Raw genomic sequence first — 23,014 nt, 5'->3', positions numbered from 1 at the left:
AGGATCCAGTCATTCTTTGTCTTTTGTTCTCTCTTCTCTTCTGTATCTTTGTTACTCTTTAAAAAGTTATACCAGGCCAGCCTAGGTGATATAGTAAGACCTTGTCTCTACAAAAAATACAAAAATTAGCCAGGCATGGTGGTTCATGCCTATAGTCCCAGCTACCCGGGAGGCTGAGGTGATAGGATTGTGTGAGCCCAGGAGTTGGAGACTAGCCTAGGCAACATGGTGAGACCCAATTTCTAAAAAAAAATAGCTGGGCATGGTGGTGCATGCCTAAAGTCCCAGCTACCTGGGAGGCTGAGGTGGGTGGATCACCTGAGCCTAAGAGGTCAAGGCTGCAGTGAGCCAAGATCATGCACTGCACTGCAGCCTGGGCAGTGGAGTGAAACTCTGTCTCAAAAAAAAAAAAGAAAAAGAAAAAGAAAGAAAAGAAAAAGTCCTCCTTCCATGGTGGATCCTGGTGGCTCTGTGCCTACACCTTTCCAGTTTCCCGTTCAGCAGATAGAGCTTACATCTGTCTAGACTAATGACAAGAGGCCAATAATTGACTTGTTGGTTCTGGAAAGGCCTGTTTCACATTGACAAAACCTTGTTGATAAGTATGTGAAACTCCGAAAAACTCGAAAGGAAAAAAAAATGCTTGGAGGAAAATCAGAAAAATTCAGTCACTTCACCTAAATTGTGCACCAAAGGTGGGGAGAGGTGATTCTGCAAGGAAAATATGGGCACTGTCCCCGGAGAACAGGAACTAGATACTGATTATTTTCTCAGTGAGCTTGCAGTCCAGTGAAGGAATATAGAAAAATATCACAGAATTTTTAATTCAATGTGGAAAGAGAGTTAATGAAGATATGAACAAGGTATAATGGGAGCCCAGGGAGGGAGCAGCTAAGGGCCAAGGAGGAGCTAGTAGAATCAAGGTAGGCTTCCTGAAAGAGGCTACACTTGAGCTGAGCTGAAGGAAGTATTCAGCAAATGGCTGCTTAAGGAAGGAATCCATGAATAACTCATCCCAAATCACACAACTCATCTTTGTAGATCTCAAACTTAAACCCATTCATCCTTCAGTATCCAAGTCTAGTGATCTTTGCAGTTTTTCAAGCTGGATTTCTTTCTGTGAGGAAATGTTTTCCAAATTCCACATGAAATCAGGGGAGGCTAAGAATAGAAACATGCTTTAGGAGGATGGTTGAGTGTTCAGTTGAACTCACAATAACTTAATTCACAATGTACATGAACGACTGTACATTTGCAGTGACATAATTTACTATGGTGATATTTTGAATTGCCAGTCTTCAGTATTCCACCTGCATTATGGACTAAGTAAGTTTTGTTAGCTGATTCAATCCTAAAAATAAGTGCATTCATACCATAAAGTCATTCCAAGTTTTAAACAACTGTTGCAAAATTGAGCTTTTGAAGCATTTGACAAAAATTAAGTTGAGATCTGTTTATACTCTCCTTTAGGTTTTTATGTGGTAATCCTTAAAACAGTTTTAATTTGTGTAAGGTGATTAGAATAATACTGAGGTTCATGATTGGTTTAACTCTTATGCCTATAATTGCTGGATTATTTGTAGTTTCTACTGTAGTTTGGCAGTACTGAAATATTGTACTGATTGCAAAGACAAATGTTTCATAATATATATTCTCATTTTTGGTCTTTAGAGACTTCCAGGATACAAAGTTGCAATTGTCTTTCCCTGCCCACTTCAGACAAAATGTTATGTTCTGTCTAGATGTGGTTTTTTAATCTTGTCTGTGACACCTCATAGCTGTGTGACCTTGGACAAGTTCATCATTTCTTTTAGTCTTGTTCTTCTCTTTGCAGAACTAAGATAATGGCATCCACCTCACAGGGTTGTGGTGCTGTTTAAGTGAACTAATGTATGAAAGCTCTTTGTGAATTACAAGGCACTTTACAGATTTTAGACACTATCATTATTATCATCACAATCGCAGAGTTAGATTTCTTACGTTATCCTAAACTCTACAAAGCCTTTCCCCAAAATGAACTCAAAAGGCAAGCCCCAAACCGTGTAAATAGTTTTATAGTTTTATTTTACAGTGATTGAAGAAAGCAATTATTTGCGAAAATTGTCTAATGACAGCCCTGTCTGACATTAGGTAATTTTATCTTGTTATTTATAACACATCACTTGAACCAACATAAATTCAAAAACTTTTTTTGTTTTTGGTGGGTAGAAGGGAAGTTTGAGATGATTTTCTTGTTCCAAGATGATGGAATCAGCAATGATTTCTTATTGATTTATTTTTGTTCTTTCTATTAGAAACCAGTTTGTTGCAAGAAGTCTGCTTTCAGGCAATCCTACTTGCTGTGTGTTTAACCATTTCTGCATGTGCAAGGTAATTCAGATTTTATTTTCATTCAGTGGTACTTCATAATTAGTGAAGCTATAATTGATTGATAATTTTTCTTGCCTTATTCCACAAAACATGTTAGGTAGCTCTGTGGTTAAGGTTTGTTCATTTGTCTGTCCATGATAAGTACCCTGCTATCTCTCATTGCCCATCTCTATCCTGTCACAAAGCATGCAAAACCTAGAAAGGGGGCCAGGCTCAGTGGCTCACGCCTGTAATCCCAGCACTTTGGGAGGCCGAGGTGGAAAGATCACCTGAGGTCAGGAGTTTGAGACCAACCTGACCAACAAAGTGAAACCCCGTCTCTACTAAAAACACAAAATTAGCCAGGTGTGGTGGCGGGCACCTGTAATCCCAGCTGTCAGAGGTTGAGGCAGAAGAATCCCTTGAACTCGAGAGGCAGAGGTTGCAGTGAGCCAAGATCATGCCATTGCACTCAAGCCTGGGCAACAAGAGTGAAACTCCATCTCAAAACAAAAACAAAAACAAACCTAGAAAGCAAACAAAACCTAGTGTACCTTTCTTAAAATTGTATCACTTCTTGTCCATAAAAGAAGTGGCTCCTGTTACAGGTATACTCCAAGCATCCCTGCCTGGAATTCAAAGGCACTTGAAGTCCCCACTATGGGACTTAGGGTCCCTGCAGAGACTCCACTTTCCCATTGTATTTGTATATCCCCACATAAATTGTCTCTTTATGCCTCCTTATAGGTGTGTTTGTTCTCTACCCTCCGGCCTGCATGTTCTTCCTCTGCCTTCTTTTCTTTCCCTGTCCAAGTCTCCAGGGCAGTGATCAATTCCTTGGTGCTAAGCCCACTCCTGTCCCAGGGCCTTTGCACTTGCTGTTTACTCTGCCTCTTACAATCCTTCTCTAGATATCCTCGTTACATGTGGCCCTACTTCTTGACAAAATCCGTTCAAATGTCACATCATCAGAGAGATCTTCCCTGAAAATCCTGTATAAATAGCATGCCACTCTTTGTCACATGTACCTTGATTTACTTTTCTTTAGAGCACTTATTATACCCCAAACTGTGACATGATTATCTGTTGAAATTTTAATGGGATCTGCTTTTCCCTACAAGAATGTGAGCTACCTGAGAGCAGATTCTGGGGACACATTGTGCGTCTCCCTCACTTCAGAATCCTCAGTGCCCGGAGTTCTTCAATATTTGTTGAATCAATGAAATAAAGGTGAATAGAACAGTCCAGGGGTCTTTACGGTTCTTGAATTCTGGACAGCATGGGCTGCCTGCTCTCGAGTCCCACATTTTGCGGGTCAAATACAGCAGCATCACTTAGAGGAGCTGCTTTTTTAAATCCAAAGTCCTAGATCCCATCTCTTGAGATACTAATTTAGATTTACTGAGAATTGGTATTTTAAAATAAGCTTCCCAGATAATTATGAGGTTTGCAAAACATTTTTAGATCACAATGGGACCAAAAGAACAAAAGTGGAGTTGGGAGGGGAGGTGCTCCTGTAGTTAAAAATAAATTTGCAAAATTCTGCATTCTATATCCCAAGTTGGAGTACCATGATGTGCATTAGTATAATAATCAGTGAAATAATGTGGTGAAGGAACACGTCTAGCTTCATTTCACTTTGTGTTTTCCAAACTTCCAAGTTGATCTCAGAGCCCTTTCTTTTCTTTCACAGGACTATAAATGACTGTTCCTTAGGTGAATGTTTGTAGATACTCTTCCCTTAAGAGGTGGAGCTTAACTCTTAATCCTTTGAGGGAGGGCTGCATTTAGAAACTTCTTCCAGGGAGTAGAGTGAGGAAAGGGGTAAAAAAGGTAACTCTTCAGCGGAGAAACTGGACCAACACTGCTGCAACTGTTTGAACAAGTCAGTATTAACAGGGATAAGCTATGTTGATTGCATGTCCCTTTGATGCAATGTGGTGAGAATGGCACTTTATCTCTGTGGTCTTCCAAACCCCAGTCTAACCAAAAGAAAAATAGCAGAAAAAAACAAAATAAGGAACATTCAACACATTATCTGAGCAGGACTTTCCAAAACTGTCAAGGCCATCAAAACCATTGAGAGGGACAAACTCTCAGAGCCCAGAGGAACCTAGCAGACACGATAACTACATGTATGTGGTGACCTGGATGGGATCCTGGAACGGAAAAGGAAAAATCCAAATGAAGTGCAGAGTAGAGATCATAGTAATGTACCAATGTTGGTTCCTTCACTGTGACAAACATACCACAGTAATATCACATGTTAATAACAGAAGCAGCTGGGGACAATGAGAACCCTCTGTCCTTATTTTGCAATTTCTCTGCTTATCTAATATTATTCTAAATAATTTCATTTAAATTAAAAAATTGACTCAAAACATATAGATGTGGGCAAGAACGTAGATGTTTCTCATAGAGATGTAAGTGATAGATGAGAGGCATGAGCACCGGTATGTTTGTATATACAGTTTGAGTATGCCTCATACAAAATGCTTGGGACAGGAGTGTTTTGGATTTTGGACTTTTTTTACATTTGGGAATATTTGCATATACACGATGAGATATCTTGAGGATGAGACTCAAATCTAAACAAAATTCATTTATGTTTCATATACACATAGCCTAAAGGTAATTTTACACACTATTTTAAATAATTTTGTGTGCATCTGTGGCATGAAGTCAGGTGTGGAAGTTTTCACCTGTGGCATCATGTAGGCATTCAAAAAGTTTCAAACTTGAAGGCATTTCAGGATTTGAATTTTTTATTTAGAGATGCTCAACCTATATATATATAAAATTCAAAAAAAGGCAAGATAAATCAATTATTAAGATGTAAGAATAGTGATTAATTCCAAGAATATAAAGTGAAAGGGACAACCAAGGAACCTTATAGGGTGCGGAAATATTCTATATCTTAATCTGGGTAGCAATTACAGGTGTTTATATAAAAAATCAAAGTCAAGCTGTACACTTTATAGGCTTTGCTGTATGTATGTTAGAGCTCATTTTAGAATAACAGTTTTAAAATGCATATAAAGAGATTTCCAAAAGGATATTCACCAGATTTTATTAATAACTTCTGTATTATGGGATTTTTCTAATATTTTCTTTTCTTTTTGTATATATTTGTAATCTCTTTCAAATTATTCACATTTTGAAAATAAAAACAATAAAAATATTATTCTTTTTTGAAACAAATCTTAGTGACATCATCACCCATCATATTTGCAAAAATTCAAATGCTTGGTCACACTTCTTTGGCAAGGTTGTGAAGTAAAAGACATGCTCCATCATTGCTGTGAAATTTTTAACAATTTCTTCTTTTTTTTTTTTGAGATGGAGTCTTGACCTGTCACCCAAATTGGAGTGCAATGGTGCAATCTTGGCTCACTGCAACTTCCGCCTTCTGTGTTCAAATGATTCTCCCCCCTCAGCAACCCGAGTAGCTGGGATTACAGGTGTCCACCACCACACCCAGCTAATTTTTGTATTTTTAATAGAGACGGGGTTTCACCATGTTGTCCAGGCTGGTCTCAAACTGACCTCCTGATCTGCCCACCTCAGCCTCCCAAAGTGTTGGGATTACAGGCATTAAGTCACCACACTTCATCAACAATTTATTCTTAAAATCCCTGAGTAGGGAGGTTCAATAATGTCAACCAGGTTTAAAGTTTCATGTCTCCTTTGACCTGGCCATACCTTTTCTAATAATTTATTGTTCACATACACTAGCACATGTGTGAAATGACATATGTAACATGCTATTCATTGCATTTTTATACAGTTTTTAAAAATTATTTTTCAGTGTACTTTTAGTAGTTTTTAGTATATTCACAAAATTGTGCAACCATCACCACTATAATTATATAACAATTTCATCACTGAGAAAGAAACCCTGTACCCATTATCAGTTACTCTCCATTCCTTCCTCCCCTATGTCTTGGAAACCACTAATCTACTTTCTGTCTATATGAATTTGTCTATTCTGGACATTTCCTATAGAGTTATAGAATATGTACATTTCTGTGTCTGCTTTCTCTCACTTAGCATGTTTTCAAAGTTCATTCATGCTATAGCATGTATCAGTACTTCATTCTTTTTTATGGATGACTAACATTCCATTGCAGAGATATACCACATTTTGTTTATCCATTCATCAAGTTGATGGGCATTTGAGTTTTTCCCACTGTTTGGACATTATGAATAATGTTGCTATGAACACTTATGTACGAGTTTTGTATGGACATACATTTTCATTTTTCTTGGTTACATATCTAGGAATGAAGTTTCTGGGCATATAGTAAGTCTATGTTTAATATTTTTAGAAACTGCTGAAATGTTTTTCAATAGGATTGCACCATCTTACACTCCCACCAGCAATTTATGAGGAATCAAAATTTTCCTCATTCTTAACATTAATTAGTGTCTGTCTTTTTGACTAGCGCCATCCTGGTGGTCATTGTCGTTTTGATTTGCATTTCCCTGGTGGCTAATGATGTTGATCACCTTTCCACGAGCTTATTGGATGTTTGTATATCTTTTTTTACAGAAATGTCTGTTCAAGTACTCTGACATTTTTAAAACCAGATTGTTTTCTTATTGTTGCTGTTAAAATATTGTTTATATATTCTGCATAATAACCCCTTCTTGGATATGTGATTTGCAAATATTTTTCCTATTCTATGGATTGCCTTTTCACCCTGTCCAATGTGTTCTTTGATGTGCAGAAGTTTTAAATTTTGATGTAGTCCAATTTCTGTTTTTCTCTTTTTTTGTGGTCTGTGCTTTCGGTGTCAATGATTCAATAAATCATTGCCAAATCCAATGTCATGAAGTTTCCCACCTATCTTTTGTCGTGTTTTATAGTTTTAGCACCTACATTTAGGTTTTTAATTCATTTTGAGTTAATCTTTGTATATGGCATAAAGTAGAGGTTCAACTTCATTCTTTTGCATGTAGTGTTTTGAAGTGGAAAAGCATCCGTCTTCCAACTTTTTTTTTCTTTCTCAGGATTGTTTTAGCTATTTGGGGTCCCTTGCACATCATTTTGGCAATAGCAAAAAATAGAAACAACCCAAATGTCCATAAATAGAGGACTGAATAAAAAACATTTGTCCACACTGCAGAACAGTGTGCAGTTATGAAGTGCAATAGAGATAGATGTTGTAATAAAGTTAGAGATGTGGTGGGGGGGGAGAGAGAGAGAGAGAGAGAGAGAGAGAGAGAGAGAGAGAGAGAAAGAGAGAAAGAGATTTAAAATCTGTACCAAAGAGGAGGACTTTCAAGATACAAATTATTAATAATAACTGGGAAGTGCAAGCATTGAATGCAGTTGTCCCTCAATACCCAAGGAGATTTGATTCTAGGGCTTCCCTCGGATACCAAAATCCTTAAATACTAAAGCCTCTTATATAAGATGATGCAGTATTTGCATATACGCCATGTATATCCTCCCATATAGTTTAAATCATCTCTAGATTACTTATGTAGATGGGTTATATTACTTAAGAACTTTACTTCAGGACGAGAAGAGGCATTACTGTTATTAAATGAAATGTTTGTTTTTAAAAGGGGGTGTTAGGTCTGACTTGTCTGAATAGCTTTTTTTACAGACAAAATATGCTATGGAATATACAGGTGTGGGTCATCTAGACCTCCATCTCTCCACTGCCATGACTCTGATTCAGATATATGTTGAGCCTTTACAAGTAGCCTCCTAACTAATTTTCCTCCCACCAGTTTCCCTCCCCTGCCATCTTTATAAGACTCAATTAGCCAACAGCTTTAAGTCCAGCTACTTAATGAGCTTCAGATCTGCTTCTTCCATCTTCCCACCTCTTATCTATTTATTCTCCCAGGTCCAGCAATGTCAGACCCACTGCACTATCCTTTTCCCCACCCTGTTAATTCTAACCTGTTAAACACCAAGTCATTTTGCAACCCCTGCCTTTGTGAGCACTCTTCCTGCAGATAAAATCGCTTTCTCCTTAAATCGACTGGGGAGCATCTATTCCCATTGTGACGCTAGACTTCCTTAATCATCCTCTTAGTTTTAGCCTCCCCCTTTTCACTTATTTATTTAAACATTTGTTTATATCAGTAAGTACTCACACATTTTTATTTTATACTCTGGGTTATAATGTTATACAATGTTTTTCTCTTTCTTTTGCAAGTTGTTCTGACTTGTGCCATTGCGAGCTCTTTCAGATTGGTTCCTGTATCCTTTTCACATGCTCCTAATTTTTTTTTTCTTTAACACTTTCTTGCTTCTGTTACTACCAGATAATTCATGCTCAATTTGTGTTTTTCCTGCCCCAGCCCTCAGCCCTTTTTCTAAGAACCCCTTATTCTTTCTATTAGAGAACACTAGAAACCAAGATCTAGGTGCTGGGTGTGCTCAGAGCTACTGGGATGTTATTGCTTCTATAGCCAGTCAGTAGATGGAATAAGAAATATGTGTATGTATACTGACCCATGTATACCTACATATCAAAAATTATTTTTGTAACCATTCATGCATATATTTTAAGCAAAATATCATTCATATTGTTATATCTAACTCTAACCCAATACCACATGCTTCGTTCTAGCCTTCTCCTCACCTTGCCTGCCTGTAACCTCATGCTCCTACAGTTAGAAACCAGGTTTCCACCATCTGGCATCCATTTACTAATTTGTTCAATGCTAGTTTACACATACAGACGTATCTGAATTAATCCATACCAACTGTGAGAAACAATCTTCCTGACTCGAGTACCATGCTTCTGTATTATACCTTTTGTCTTTTGTCTTTTAGTCCAGCTGAAACTCCATTTTCCAAAGTTATTTTTCCCCACTCCCTTCAGTGAGATCATGCTATACATTTATACTACAGTTAGATTTTGTCTGCATTCCATCCTGGAATCCCTCAACTTCCTGACTGATATTTCTAAATTTGTACGAATGAAGTTTTGCTCTTTTGCTGCAAAGTTTTATGGGTTTTGACAAATTGCACAATGCCATATATCCATCACTACAGTACCATACAAACTAGTTCTATCATACTTAAAAGTTTCTCTGTGGTTCTCTAGTCAAACACTCCTCCTTCCCCAAACTCCTGAAAACAACTGATCTGTTTTCTGTCCCTATAGATTTGGCTTCTCTCGATTGTTATATTAATGTAGTCATACAGAACATAGCCTTTTCAGTTTTGCTTCTTTCATAGAGCAAGATGCAGAAAGATTTATACATGCTGTTGTATGAATTAATACCTCATTCATTTTTTTAGCTTAAAAGTAACTATTACCAAAAACAGAAAGGTGGTGAAGGGAGCAGAAATATGAGCTTAGATCTCACATTGAATTTTGCTCCTTTTGTCATGGGATCCTTGGGGTGTCACTTTTCCAGCTGGAAAACTCTGTTGCTAGTGGCACCTTCTTCCTAAGTATTGCTTGTGTCCACTGGTCTTGTTCCACTCACTCAGCCTGGCAGGCTGCGCTTGGCCAACACTACCAGCCGGGATCACATGCCTGCCAAGGGCAAGCAAGGTGTGAAGTGGTGATGGATGTGTGAGCAAACAAGTGTGAGGTCTGGTCATTGTGCACAGCCAGACACACCAGCTGCTGCAGTGAGGCAGGCAACTCCTAACCCTAACCCTAACTGGCACCTCACAGGTGCCAGCTCCATGTGAGGCTATGGCTGGCTGGATCAAACATACCAGGAGTGGCTTCTGTTGTGGACACCAGCATCTGGACAAGGGAAATGAGGTGGCACCCAAAAGCTTGGAGATGTCAGGAACCACACAGCCCCAAGGAGGGTGTTTCAGCCCTGGCTTAGGGAGCCCCTAGGTCTGCACTCCCCGAAGGGCTGCAACTCTTCTCTCCTTGTTTTCCACAACTTGCTGGGCAGGGTGAGGTGGGCAGATGTTTCAGCTCTGTTGGTATTATAGCTCTTTCAGTCCTGCCATTTAGCCGGTACGAAGTTCCTGTCCTGAATCCAGGAAGAATGAGGTATGCAGACACCTGGAGAGTGAGCAAGGTAGAGAGGCACATCATTGAGCAACAGAACAGCTCTCAGGAGACCTGAAATGCGTAGCTCCTTTCCACAGGCATGTAGTCCTGATGAGTTCAGCCCTCATGCAGTGAGTAGTTCCTATCCATAAGCAGGTCATCCTGATGAGTGTCCAGCTCTCAGTGGAGAGGAGACCCAGAGTGGGTAGCTCCTTTCTGCAGGCAGGTCATCCCAAGTTGAGAAGAGTAGTGGGTAGCTCCTTCCCATAGCTAGTAGTCCCAACCTCTCTGTGAGTCTGAGTCTGGGGGGTTTTATGGGCTCAGAACGGAGGACCTTTGTGCTGATTGGTCCATGGGCAGCCATGGCAGTGGGGGAGGGGGGCCAGAAAACGCACTGTAAGTTCTCACTCTGGACCTCCTTCACAGAGAACTGGCAGCCTGGCTCCCAGGCTTCAGGCCGTCCCTGGCTGGAAGGTGGGACTTCACCAGGGACACGCCCCTTTCTGCCCAGGATCCACTCTGCCTCCTGCCACCATCAATATATCACCCATGGCACTCAGGCTGTTGGTGGGGGTGGGGGCTGCCTGCAGGGTGGAGCTGCCCTCAGTCCTCTCTCGGCCTCCCTCCCACGCTGATCGGTGTTCAAAGTCCAGAGGGGGCTGAGGCAGCAGGCAGCTTCTTGTCAGTACTGCTGGAAGTGCACAGACATCCGGCTAGGTTGTGATAGCACTGGGACCCAGCCACAACTTTGCTGGGAAATCAGAGCAGGCAACGGGAGCAGGGAGAGGCCAGGGGCAGGAGCAGGCACTTCCAAGCCCCCCAAAAGGGCAGGGATGCCTGGATTCAAGGACATGGCTGGGCAGCTGCCGCTGCACCTGGGAGGGCGGGCCTACCTCCCTTCCAGTTCCAGTTCCGGGCTCCCTCCAGTTCTGGCTCCCTCCTGTTTCCGGGCTCCCTCCGGTTCTGGGCTCGCTCCTGTTTCCTGCTCCCTCCTGTTCCCAGCTCCTGCAGGCTCTTTGTAGCACACAACCCTGGCCACGCCTCCCCTGCTGCAGCTGGTGTCCTTGCAGCAGCTGCTCCAGATGGGCTGCTGCTGCCATCACTTATGGGACTTCAGTTTTTCCCACCATTTCTGTCTTCCCTTCATTTCTTATGTTGTCAGAAACAATTATTTATCCTATGGAATATTTTGATTGTATATGATTAATATAGAAAACTGTTCACTTCCTCTAAGAAAAGATACTAACCTATAGCAATAATAAATGTGCCATTCTACAATTAGCTAATTCCTCTTTGTTGCCGAATCATATTCCCTTGTATGAATGTACCACAGTTTGTTTATACATTCACCCATTGAAGGGTGTCTTGGTTGCTTCCAGTTTTTGATCATTTTAAATAAAGCTTTTACAAAGAATCACAGGCAGATTTTTGCACAGACACAGAGTTCAACTCAGTTGAATTAATATCAAGGGGTGCAACTGTTGGGTTATATGGTAAGTCTGTGTTTAACTTTGTAAGCAAGGGCCAAACTATCTTCCAAGTGTTTACACCATTTTCATTCTTAACAGCAATGAATGAGTTTCTGTTGCTCTGCATCTTTCCTAGCATTTCGTTTGTTGGTTTTTTGGGTTTTAGCCATTCTACTAGGTATGCAGTGGAATCTGACTGTTTTAATTTGCATTACTCTGATAATGAATGATGTTGAACATCTGTTCTTATACTTATTTGCCATTTGCGTATATTCTTTGGTGAAGTGTCTGTTGAGATCTTTTGCTCATTTTTTCAAGTGGGCTGCTTATTTTCTTATTATTTAATTTTAAGAGTTCTTTATATATTATGGATAGAAGTCCCTGATCAGATATGCCATTTGCAAATATTTTCTCACGGACTCTACCTTGTCTTTTCATTCTCTTAGCAGTGTCTTTCACGGTGCAAAAGTTTTACATTTTGATAAAGTCCAATTATTCATTTCTTTTCTTTCATGGATTGTGCATTTCGTATTGTATTTTAAAACTCATTGCCAAATGCAAGGTCATATCAATATTCCTCTATGTTTTCTTCTAGAAGTTTTACACTTTCACAGTTTACATTTTTTGGTCTATGACCCATTTTTGAGTTAAATTTTGTGTAAGTTGTGTTACATATGTCAAAGTTCATTTTTCACATATAAATATCCAATTGTTTCAACACCATTGACTGAAAAGACTGTGTGTTTTCCTTTGAATTGCTTCTGCACCTCAGTTCAAATCAGTTTGCTCTATCTGCATGAGTCTACTTCTGGGCTGTCTACTCTCTTTCATTGATCTATATGTCTGTCCATTTGCCAATACCACACTCTCTTTATAACTGTAGTTTTATAGTAAACCTTGAAATCATGTGTCTATAGTAAATCTAAAAAACATCACATTGGAATTAGGTTGGAAATGCCTAATCAGTATGCTAAATCGGAGCAATCTTGTTGTTTCAGATGGTTTATGGGAGAAATCTTAGCCAGTGTCTTCACATACTCGTTGCTGGTAACTATGGCTTGTAAGTAACTGTTTCTCAGGTTATTGTGATGATGCCTGTATTTTATTTCAATTTTGGTCATTTTAAAATGACTTTTAAATATTTCCTCTTTCTCCCTCAAGATGTGAAATCATTGTTTCTCAGCCTTGCCACCTGCCTGTGCTCCATAAGTGTTGCCTGTGTAATCATTATTGTCTGGACAAAAGTGACCATAATCTGATATCTGAGAATGGTTTCTGCTGTGTAACAGATGACAATGATTACATATAGGAAATGTCCTGGTCATTTGTCCTGAAGACTACTTTCTGTTGCTGATAAAATTTAATAGTATTATCATCTGCCTCCTAAATTTTTACATCAAAATAATCTTTAAGCAGCAGGACTTAGAAAATAATTTGAAAGGCAATGTCCTTTAAAATAATTCTAAAAGTGATTTTGTAGAGTCATAGCACTACACTTTATAAATGCCTCATATGAAGAAACTTTTGTGTTAGACTTTCCCAAATGCTGGCAAACTGCCCATGAAATGATCTCAGTTACAAACTGTGATTTCTCTGCCTTCTCTTACTCATTTAATGATCCCCTTGTGTGTTAACTGCCATGGTTCAGCATATTTCAAAGGGTTACTGGGGTCTGGGTAGGATGCTTATAGAATTTCAAACAGTCTGAAGGCACTATCCTATTGCAAGATGAACTGTGTTAATTACCTTCATTTCAATATGGCTGACAGAGGCAAACTCCCATGGCTTGGAGACCGAGGTCTTTAATTCACTATGGCAATCTTACAAAATCTGTGTTAATTCTGAAATCACAATGGGGTTTAGTGAAAATTTATTTTGTTAGGAGCCAATTGATTTACTGACATTTTGAGTGATGCTTCCCATAATTTCTAGGTATTTCAGGTTTCTGGGGATGCACATATAGCTAAGTTTTGTTCAACCCGATATTTAGAAAATTGAATCTTTGGATAACTCAAGAAACCCTTATAATTTAACCCTTGAAATTAATGATAAGGCTGGACATGGTGGCTCACACTTGTAATCTCGGCACTTTGGGAAGCTGAGGCAGGAGAATTCCCTGAGTCCAGGAGTTGAAGACCAGCCTGAATAACATAGTGAGACCTACAAAAAATAAACAAAATTAGCTGAGTGTGGTGATGCACACCTGTAGTCCTAGCTACTGGGGAGACTAAGGTGGAGGGATTGCTCGAGCCTGGGAGGTCAAGGCTGCAGTTAGCTGTGATTGTGTCCATGCATCTGCGCTTCAGCCTGGGCTGCAGAGAGAAAAATTGTCTTAAAAAGAAAAGGAAAAAGAAATTAATGACATTTGCTTAAAACAATTCTGAAATACTCACCTCCCTTTCTCTAGGTACAGGTTTCTCTCTATGGCTGTACAGAGGCATAGAGATGTATCCTACGTGACATTACTAGAGGTTTGCATGTGTGCTCAGATTCATGGGCTGAGATAACAATTAGTCAGTAGCGGACTAACTAATCATGTCTGATTTTCACCCAAAGAGCAATTTTGTTGCCCAACCTTCAAAAATGAAAACATTACTGTGGTTTGTCAATGTGAACTATATAAATTCCTTCTCCCTGGGTTTTAAGATGAACCTGTGCAATTAATGAGAAAGACAAGTATAATTTCGTTAGACAGCTCTGTAAGAAGAGCAGAGTTCCTCAAAATGTAGCTCTGGAATTAACTGGGAAACTGTTTAAAAAGCAGATTTCTGGATCCCGATTGCAACATTTCTGAATCAAAGTTTCAGAGGGTGTCTTTATTTTTAACTACTTCTCTAGGTAATTGTTTGCACATTAACCAAGAATCTTGAAAAGATGATTTCTAAAACCTTTACTCCTTGATTTCTAAAGCGGCACCACCTAAGTTACCAAATCTTTATTGAGAATTTATGATATGTTCTATACTGTATGGGGTGCCCAGTTCAGCTCAACTGCTGTTAATGGAGTGTCTACCATGGGTTAGACACAGTCACTAGGTGCCAGGGTGGCAATGCTCCGGCATGTGGCTGGCCTCAAGATTTCATTATCTCGTTAGAGTAAAGGGCATGTAAAGAGCAAGGTAGAGTTGCCTTTTAATATGGTGCAGGAGCCAGGGGAGCACAAGGAGGTCGGTTCCCAGACTAAGAGGAGTGCGGAGTATGTTCAGGGGGTCCCTCCTGGAAGAGCCGATATTCAAATGCAGGGTTTATGTCACCTGCTGTTTTCTCAGAACTTCCCATTGTTCTGAGCTCATTGTTTGTTCTCTCCTAAAAGAAATTACATCAGGCCGATATTTGTATCGTGAACAAACGCTCTTATCTTCTGACTCACTTGTGGAATAAGCTTCCTTCTTTGATTATTTGTGTACATGCTTTTACTTGTTCTTCTCTTGTTCCCATTCCATTTTTCCCTGTTTCCTGCCCACCAGCCTCATATACACACACACTTGCATTTAAGACCTGTGAAACCAAGGACGATTGACTTCATTTTTGTATCTACCACTAAAGCCTTGAAAATCATATGTACTCCATAAATATTCATTAAATTGAATGTATTTGCTGCATCATTTCTTGAAGTACTTCCTTGAAAGCCAAGAGCTCTGCGTGTATATTAAAGACTTTGCAACCCTCTCCCTCTTATATAAACATAGAGAAACTAATAAACCAAAGACATGGGTATTAATATCAAGAGTCAAGAATGACTCATAAGTCTCCTCTGACAATCAATGACGAGGATCTAAGGAAGTGGAGGGCAAGCACTGAATTCAGTTCAGCAGCTATTAACGTAGCACCCTCCCCCCAATGCACACACCCATCCTGCACTGTGCAAGTTAGATTAGATTCGGCACCTCTTTAGCACCTCACACTTCTCAGATCATATCCCTTTGCATAACATAATGAAATTCTTAGTCCACTGCTTTCCTCACTAAATTTAAAGTCTGTGAGGACAGGGACTATCTATCTTGTTCATCATTGGCCTGACTGCCCCTTGCAAATAAGGATCAGCACAGGCATCTCATGTTAGTAATGATATGTTAGCATCGGCGGTACACATTTTGCACACTTACGATCTCATAGCAACAAAGTGGATAACTATCTGTTCTCTCTTAGATGAAGGAATGTATGTTCATATACTTAATGAATGAATGAATAAACTTGAGGGAATAAAAATATGGGGAAAATCCACCTGTTACCCTACAGGCTGTTCTACTGGGCAGAAGAGAGCCATTTTCTTTACCAAGTTTTTAATCTATTTGAGACTCATGATTACCTTTCACTTAAAGTGCAATTAAAACACAGATATAATACTGAAAAATGCCATAAGGGCAGGTGGGAAGAGAAAACCATAGGAAATGTTAATTAACGAAGTACCACACTGGGCTAAGGGGTCGAAACCTTTATACCCTTTCAGGCAAAAAGGAGAGAGCTAAGAACTGCTAGGTTAAAAGCAAAAACAAAAAGTACCCGTAGTTGAGGCGCCACTCTTCCTAGTTGTGATTATTCAGGCCAGTTGTGGGTATGGGTATGGGTGTGTGCATATATATGCACACATGGGTATGCAGTGATTAGATACTGCACTTCCTGTGTATGTGGATGAATTATGCATTTCTTTTCTTCTTTCTCCAATGTAGGTTTATCAAAATTTGACAGTCATTTAGGAATGCCTTCGATGAATGTCCTCCATCTGGATATCTGCAAATTGTCCAACTTGCAGTCCATTTGGAATCAGGTGTTTTACTGGAAGGGAGTAAGCGAATAATCGACAAAAAGCCATTTTAATTTGACTACGTGATTTTAAAATGATCTCAGTTTTTCCATCAAAATTGTAATACGCTCATGAAAATAATATTAATTTGCCTTTCCTTTGCGAACACCAGCAATTGAAAGGGAAAGGACTGAGGAATGTGATGGAGAGCAGACCGCCCGTAATAAATGTTCCCCTGTGATTCTCTAAGGCACTGCTTCTCGAGCATTAATTTTCATTAGGAAATTCTGTGAGGAGCTTGTAACTGCAGATTCCTGGGCCTGCCGCATGCACTTAGCCCATGCTGAATTGCTTAATAGAATAATGAAAGCAAATTTGTCTAATTAATACCAACTTGACAACTTGAATAACAATAAATGCAATTTGTACATAAAATACAATGCTGCAAAAGTGTGTCATTCACCCCAATGGAGTGACTTGATATTAGGTGGCAACAGTAGGTGATGGTTGTTAAGAAAATGGACAGGAAATAAGCATTTTCTGAATGTTATATTCTTTTGAACCACTTTCTAAACCAAGTTTTTAATCTTCTTGGGGCTTGTAATTATCTTTCACTTAAATTGCACTTAAAGACATACCACAGAAAAATGCCTTAAGGGCAAAATAAAGGCAAAACACCAGAGTGCTTTGAAATGCATGAAAACAGTGCAGTTGTACGCTTGAGCCTTGACTTGAGGGCTGTAGAAGATGTTCCCTTTCTACCCCCCCACCACTTGGTGCATGTTCACAAAGCAAATATGGCCTATAATTCAGACTATCAGTTTGTTCTATGTTATATTCTCTGAGTAAAATCTCTTTCATGCAGAAAATTGCCTGTGCTTGAAATGGTAATGCCAAAATATAACTTTGTGTAAAATTTACATTTAGTGCACTTTTGGTTAAAAAATGAACTAATAAATAAATGGAGTCATCAGGAAATTTGTATGTGTGCGTGTATGTGTGTATATCTACATATTTTTTGAGAAATCATGGAGTAACATCATTAATTGAAGACTGTATTATTTTCCTTTTGTTGCCTTAACAAATTACCACAAACCAAGTGGCTTACAGCAACACAAAGTTATTGTTTTACAGTTCTGGAGCTCAGAAGTCTAAAATAAAGGTCAGTAGAGTTGTTTTCCCTCTGGAGGCTTAGGGAAAAATCTATTTCCATGTCTTTTTTAGCTTCTGGTGTCTGCCTGTATTCCTTGGCTTGTTGCCCCCTCCTCTACCTTCAAAGCACACAGCTCTGATTTCTTACTTGCATCATTTCATCACCTTCTCCTCTTCTGCAGTAAAATCTCCCTCTGCCTCCCTCTTTAGAGAACACTTGAGACTACATTTAGAATCCACTCTGATAATGCAGGATAAAATCATTGACGTAATGACATCTGCAAAGCCCCTTTTGTCATATAAGGTAACATTCACAGGTTTCTATGATTAGAACCTGGCTATTTTGGGAAACCATTAGTAAACTTACCACAGTTGTATTTGAAATAGGTTTGTGTAATAATTTAGTATATCTGGGATATGTCTCATACATTTCCCATTTTTACAAGTAGGTGAAGTGATCACAAAGTGATCAACAATCCACATGCATGGAATGCTTTGAAGTGGGATTTTAAATGAATTTAATGGGAAACTAAATGCATATGGAGCCTTTCATTTAATACTCTATTAGGAGAGCTTCCATTGAGAATTGCTATGTTTCATTTATGTGTAACATACATTTTTCTACAGGGCCATTTGATTTAAATGATAATGTTTTTTAAAGTAAGAAGCTGAAATAGTACTAATTGTTTACACGCATATAATACTTTACTGTTGACAGGGACCTTTTCTCCCAGGCTGTATGAGCTTGCTATGGCTACTCTAACAAGTTACCACAGATTTGATGGCTTAAAACAATGCAAATTTATTACCTTATGGTTTTGGAGATCAGTCCAAAATGAGTCTTACAAGGCTGAAACTTAGAGACTGCTTGCATTCCCTGGCCACTGGCCCCCTCCTCCATCTTCAAACCATTATCACTCTAACCGCTGCTTCTGTGGTCACATCTCCTTTTCTGACTTTAGACCTCTTGCCTCCCTCTTAAAAGAAATTTTTTAATTACATGGGGACTACTTAGATAAACCAGACTAATCTTTCTATTTTAAAATCCTTACCCTCACCACATTTGCAAAGTCCCTTTGCCACATAAGGTAATCTAGTCATAAGATCCAGAGATCTGGAATGCAGACATCTTCCAGGACCCAACGGCTAAGTCCTTCCGCAGTCAAAGCTTCAGATAAGAGGTCAGCCCAGGACAACACCTTCTTTGCAACCTTGCAGAGGACCCAGTTAAAGCTGTGGTTCTGACTTACAGAAACTGCGAGCTCATAAAGGTGTGTTCTAAGCTGCTAAGCTTGTGCTAATGTCATTACACTGTGATAGATAAGGAACACAACATCCACTGATTCTTTCCCAAGTTTATAAAGTGTGAAAAGAGACAAAATCTTGCTAGCTATACCAGGAGCCCTCCAGCTGCCCCTTCCAACATCCTCACCCTCAGAATAACCACTATGCTGAGTTTATGATAATCACCTCTATATCTTGGTTTATAGTTTTTATTACCAATGTATATTTCTAAATACTATAGTACAGCTCTGCCTGTTTTTGTTTGTTTGTTTGTTTATGCCTTTTGGGTCTCCTTTAATGTATAGGTTCTTCCTCCCCGACCTTTGAAGTTTATTTCTTTGAAAACTGCATCATTTTCTTTTAGAGTTTACTTTATTGGAATTTTGCTTATTGCATGTCTATAGGAAAGTTTAATATTTTCCTTAGTCTTCTATATTTCTTGCCAACTGAAAGTTGATTATAGAGGCTTAATCGTTTTTTGTTTTGAATTTTGTGGGGAACAATTACTTCCTAGGTGGTGTCATATGTTTTGTCAAGAGGGAGATTATGTCATTTTGTGTTGTCAGCAGCCATTTCTGTTTAATGCTTAGATATCTAATTAATTAGAGATTGAAAATGATGATATTCCAGTTCGATCACATCTTCTTTATTTATTTGTTGGGAATATGTCTGTGCAAGGAAACATCTACTCTCTGATTGCTGAGTGGTTCCAATTTTATAGGAAAGGAGAGATGAATGCTTGAATTTTTTCCTTTATTGGCTAATTTTCAAAACAAAAAATTTATTTCTTAGTATCTTTTAAAGATGGCCAGGATGCTATATATAATCAACGTTTATATATATGAAGGAACTATGCTTAATACATAAAATTTCCCAGAAGGCATGGCTTCCAACTTCCATACTCTACGTACTTTGCACTTCGTCAAGATGCTAAAAAGATTGGGAAAGTAAATTAAGCATGAGAGATATACAGATAATAACTCAACTTTAAAAACTCAACCAGCATTTAGTTTTTGAGAGCCTACTACCTGCAAGAACTGAACCAGGTACAGACATTTTAAAATGTGGTTTCTGCCCTCAACAAACTTGCTCTCTAATAGGAGAAACAAGGCATTGCATAAAACAAGAAGAATAAGACCACAGGACCAATACTAGTGAAAGATGCTAAAGGACTATGGAGGATTTCCACTCACCCACAGTCACACCTGAGGCTGCTATAACAAAATGCTGTAGACTCAGTGGCTTACACGACAAATATATATTTTTTCAGAATCCTGGAGGCTGCAAAGTTCAAGATCGAGGTGCCAGCTGATTTGGTGTCTGGTGAGGGCTCACTTCCTGGTTTGCAGATGGCTGTCTTCTTGTTTCAGCTTCACATGTTAGAAAGAAAGATCCAGTGTCTCCTCCTTTTTTTATAAGGAAACAAATTCCATTCATGGAGGATCCATTCTCATGACCAGATCATTTTTCAAAGTCCCCATCTCCAAATACCATAACATTGGGGATTACAGCTTCAACATATGAATCTTAGGGGGACAAACATATTTGGTACATAATACCCAGTTACCAAAAATGTGTACCCAAAAATGATAGAGATTCAGTATGTCTGAATTGAACATCATTGTTTTGACTTACAGGTATTTTAAAGACTTTTACTAGAGATATTATTTTGCTGCTCTAGAAAGTATAAATGGTTTATAGTTGTTCTAGCTCATTCATCCATGAGTTCGATCAACCCAATTAATCATTATTATTATTGATCACCTGATAATTACCTGGCACTTGCTAGGAACCAGGGATTTTTTATATGAAGGCAATATAATTCTACTCTCAAGGAGCAGATGTCATAGCAGACTGGGAACTGGCTAAGCATGTAATTACAAGTGTCAAATACACTCTAGAGCCAAAAAATGCGTTTCTTTGAAAACATTTACAAAGTCAGATTCTTTGGAAATTTAGATGAATTCTTCCTTTGGGTTGATTGGCATTATGGTATTGTGTTAAGTATCAAAAACAGGAAGTAAGGAAAAGAAAATAAAAGAAATGATGGCTGTGGCAGTAAGTTAACAGTAACAGGAAATACAGTTACTGGGGAACTTTTATTCTGTGCCCGATCCTGCCCCTGGCAAGTTCACATTGCATGTTCTAGTAAATCTCGTAACAGCCACTTTAGCTAGGCAGGTGTAATGGTTAATTTTATGTGTCAACTTGGATATACCATGATGCCCGGTCGTTTTGTCAAAAACGAGTCTAGATGTTCCTGTCAAGGTATTTTGTGGATGTGATTAATGTTTGCAATCAGTTGACATTAAATAAAGCAGATTATCCTCCATAACATGGGTGGGCCGCATTAAACACACTGAAAGCCTTAAGAGCAAAGACAGATGTCTACCAAAGAAGAAGGAAGTCTGCCTCCAAATTGCAATATAAACATTCTGCGTGACTTTCCAGCTGTAGAATCAAGATGGTAACATCACCTCTCACCTGAATTTCCAGGCTGTCATTTTGCCCTGTGGATTCTGGACTTGTCAGTCCACTTCAACTGTGTAAGCCAATTCCTTAAAATCTCTCTCTCTCTCTCTTATATATATATATATATATATACACACACACACACATACATACACACACATATAGTATTAAAGTTCTCCAGAGAAACAGAGCCAATAGGGTGTATAATATAGATATACATATGTTATTTAGAATATACATTATATATAATATACATAAAATATATATTTATAATTCATCACATTATAACTAATAGGACATATAATATGTGATTATGTATAATAACAATAGGACATATGTGATTATGTATATGATATATGTAATATATATGTTTATAATATATCATATATCCTATTGTTTCTATATCTCGGGACAACCCATCTAATATAGCAGATATGGTAATTGCCATTTTATACATTTAATAGATAGATAACTTTAGACAGGTTGAATAATTTTCCCAAGGGTTTCCCAAGAGGGTAGGTGTGAGATCTAGATTTCAAAGCCAAGTCTATCTGACCCACAGCCCTTGCTTCCCCCACTACTGATTGCTGCTGAGAAGGTTACATGTGAGGGGCCTGGTGCCTTGGTGATCAAAGGCTGTGTGAGTCACTCTCGTCAGAAATGCTAACTGGGGAGAAAGTTTTCCATAAGGAGAATGATTAAATGAAAAGAATCAACTTTCAGAGACAATGATGATCTTCACCATTCCTCTCAGGGTTCTCAAATCTAGTTTCTTGGAGAATCGGCATAAATGAGATGCAATATAAAGAGAAGAATTATCTAACACTGTCTGCTCCGCTTTAGAGCCTCTGTTCAGAGAGGCTGATGTAGCTACAGCGCTCAGAATAAGAGCTGCCATGTTGCTGGAGCATCTACTCTGTGCCAGGTGATTTATCTTCTTTGTCTGTAATCGTTGCCACCATCCTGCTGAGGACCACTCTTGGCTTTGGTCAGCTTCCAGAGTATGTAAACCCACACCACGTCTGATGGGGCCAGCCAGCCCTCCTTCATCTTGTAACCGTGGCGTATGGCCTCCAAGCTTGCCTGGCGTATTCTGTCTTAATTGTCTCACACTGGGAAGTGTCATGTCCCTTTCCTTATAGGACTGGTCATATGACCCCACTTATGCAAGGTGGTGGAGAAAGCAGGGAAGTGCATGGATCTTTGATGAGCTTTAGCAGCTCTGCCACCCACTCTCATTTAAAAGTGAGGAAGGCAGACTTCAAGGAGGATGTATTGCTCACCCTGAGTCATACACCACAGGTTTCTAAGATGCCTTGCTATTCACCTCCACCCCCTCCCTGTACCCCCACCACAATGCTTCTCCAAGCAGATATCTACTGTAGTTACTTCAAAGCAACTCAGATGCAAAATGATCTGCCTGTGATGCAGGAGAGGCCAACCACCACCCCCAAAAGGAATCCCACTACTGCAAACACAATGCAGCAGACACAGACACCTGCCAACTTGGCATACTTTGCATCAGTGCCACATTTCCCTACCAGGCTTTGATGA

General features: G+C 39.1%; 1 protein-coding gene across 6 annotated transcripts in view; it reads left to right on the top strand.

Annotated features, from left to right (window-relative positions):
* TMEM71 (transmembrane protein 71) overlaps positions 1-17,530 on the top strand; it is a 47,317-nt gene extending 29,787 nt beyond the window's left edge. For all 6 annotated transcript variants that reach the window (XM_012462022.2, XM_012462023.2, XM_012462024.3 and 3 more), the window contains 3 exons: positions 2,295-2,370; positions 12,808-12,869; positions 16,479-17,530. In XM_012462022.2, coding sequence (XP_012317445.2) covers positions 2,295-2,370; positions 12,808-12,869; positions 16,479-16,606 — 266 coding nt within the window. In that variant the 3' untranslated portion in view covers positions 16,607-17,530. The remainder of the gene's footprint in view (positions 1-2,294; positions 2,371-12,807; positions 12,870-16,478) is intronic.
* Positions 17,531-23,014: the final 5,484 nt, after the last annotated feature.

This window comes from Aotus nancymaae, unplaced genomic scaffold, assembly GCF_030222135.1.
Source record: "Aotus nancymaae isolate 86718 unplaced genomic scaffold, 86718_ANA_hifiasm-v0.15.2.pri h1tg000036l, whole genome shotgun sequence".
In the NCBI taxonomy this organism is placed as follows: domain Eukaryota; kingdom Metazoa; phylum Chordata; class Mammalia; order Primates; family Aotidae; genus Aotus; species Aotus nancymaae.
Note: the sequence above shows the minus strand (reverse complement) of the source record. Positions and strands in the feature narration are given on the sequence as shown.